This window comes from Aplysia californica, unplaced genomic scaffold (genome assembly GCF_000002075.1).
Source record: "Aplysia californica isolate F4 #8 unplaced genomic scaffold, AplCal3.0 scaffold00244, whole genome shotgun sequence".
Taxonomy (NCBI): domain Eukaryota; kingdom Metazoa; phylum Mollusca; class Gastropoda; order Aplysiida; family Aplysiidae; genus Aplysia; species Aplysia californica.
Window position 1 is genome coordinate 694,589 of NW_004797514.1, and position 1,431 is coordinate 696,019.

The 1,431-nt window shown below is 40.0% G+C and overlaps 1 protein-coding gene across 1 annotated transcript in view; it reads right to left on the reverse strand.

Annotated features, from left to right (window-relative positions):
* LOC106012019 overlaps positions 1–955 on the reverse strand; it is a 4,502-nt gene extending 3,547 nt beyond the window's left edge. Inside the window, exon 1 of the mRNA XM_013083607.1 lies at positions 843–955. Coding sequence (XP_012939061.1) covers positions 843–866 — 24 coding nt within the window. The 5' untranslated portion in view covers positions 867–955. The remainder of the gene's footprint in view (positions 1–842) is intronic.
* Between the last annotated feature and the right edge of the window lie 476 nt (positions 956–1,431).

Sequence of the window (1,431 nt, forward strand, 5' to 3'; positions counted from 1 at the left end):
GACGAGGAGGAGGAGGAGGAGAAGGAGGAGGACGAGGAGGAGGAGGAAGAAGAGGAGAAAGAGGAGAGGGAGGAGGAGGAGGATTGGAAAAAGGAGGAGGGTGAGGACGATGACGATCAGGACAATGAGGACGAAGAAGAGGGTGGTTACGATGTATGGTGTTGTCGTTGTTCTTGTCATTTTTTGTTGACGCTGAGGCTCTTGTGTTTATTGTTAAATAGGGAGAACAAAATGAGAACGAGCACAAATAGAAGGACGTATATTGAAAGAAAAGGAGGAAGGGAAGAATATAATATTTCAAAATCATTTTGTTCTCACGAGGAAGCTTAACGTTTAAGCCTTTTTGTTAGACGTAAGTTGTCAAGTGATGGTTGGAGAGGCAAATACAAATCTCAATGTATCACGCAATTCGCCTCTAATGTTAATAACTTTGGTCCAAATAATATGGTTGTCGGTAGGTCTGTCTGGTTCTTTTAAAAAAAGAATAAAAAAAATATCGCAGTCTCTGTTTTCTAAGAACAACACTGCTTGTATAAAGAATGGCTTAATTCTTTAAGGACGAAAAGGGCACATAGTAATAATATTTCACTACAGGAACGGACCAAAGGCAGTGTTGCGGCACATTCAAGCCTCCAAACACAAATCAGAAAGAAAAATGCATTTTGTTACCTTCTCTTATTTAGTTTAAGATAAAGAAAACTGTTGAAAAATCTGAAAGGATAACGAACTCATGTCTCTTTCTTTTTTTTTAAAGAGCTACAAAACAGAGCGTCTACATAAGTGTTGTCGAAAGGCCAAATAACGCGTCCTCAAAAAGTTAACATGGAAATAAGAGCACTTACAACAATGGCAGTATACCAAAGCATGATGGTTTTTCAAACAAGGATGAGTACTGTCTTCGATCAGCCTGATTGCTCTTGAAACAGCCACTGTCTTAGCCCGTAGCAGCGCTTCCTACTTCCCAGACCAGAAATCACGCCAATGAAAGGAGGAGATTCGTTCACGGTACCAAAGTCTACATGCCAAGAGGAGCATCGTAATCAGTTGCGAAGTTAATCTGCTTAACAAGACCGTGAGCAAAGCGTTACGACATGGTTTCTCGCCTGTCACCGCTTGCTTTCTTGTTCGTCTTCAGTGGTTAATTTGAAGTGACCACTCGTTTCAAGAAAGGACATAATGATAATATTATTACAATTTTATAGCCTAAGAATTCGCCGTCTGAGACAATAAAAAATCACAATACAGTCTAGGAAAACAACGATCGAATCAAGCAGAGAAATATTCTAGACAATGTAAAATTGGCACTGAATTCAGCTTCTTTCTAACCTCTTCATTGCAAGACTTGTTGTACATCCTCTGAACAGCCCATGACAGTCTTGGACAATAAGAAAGTCTGTATGTGTGTGTGTGTGTGCGTGTGTGTGTGTGTGT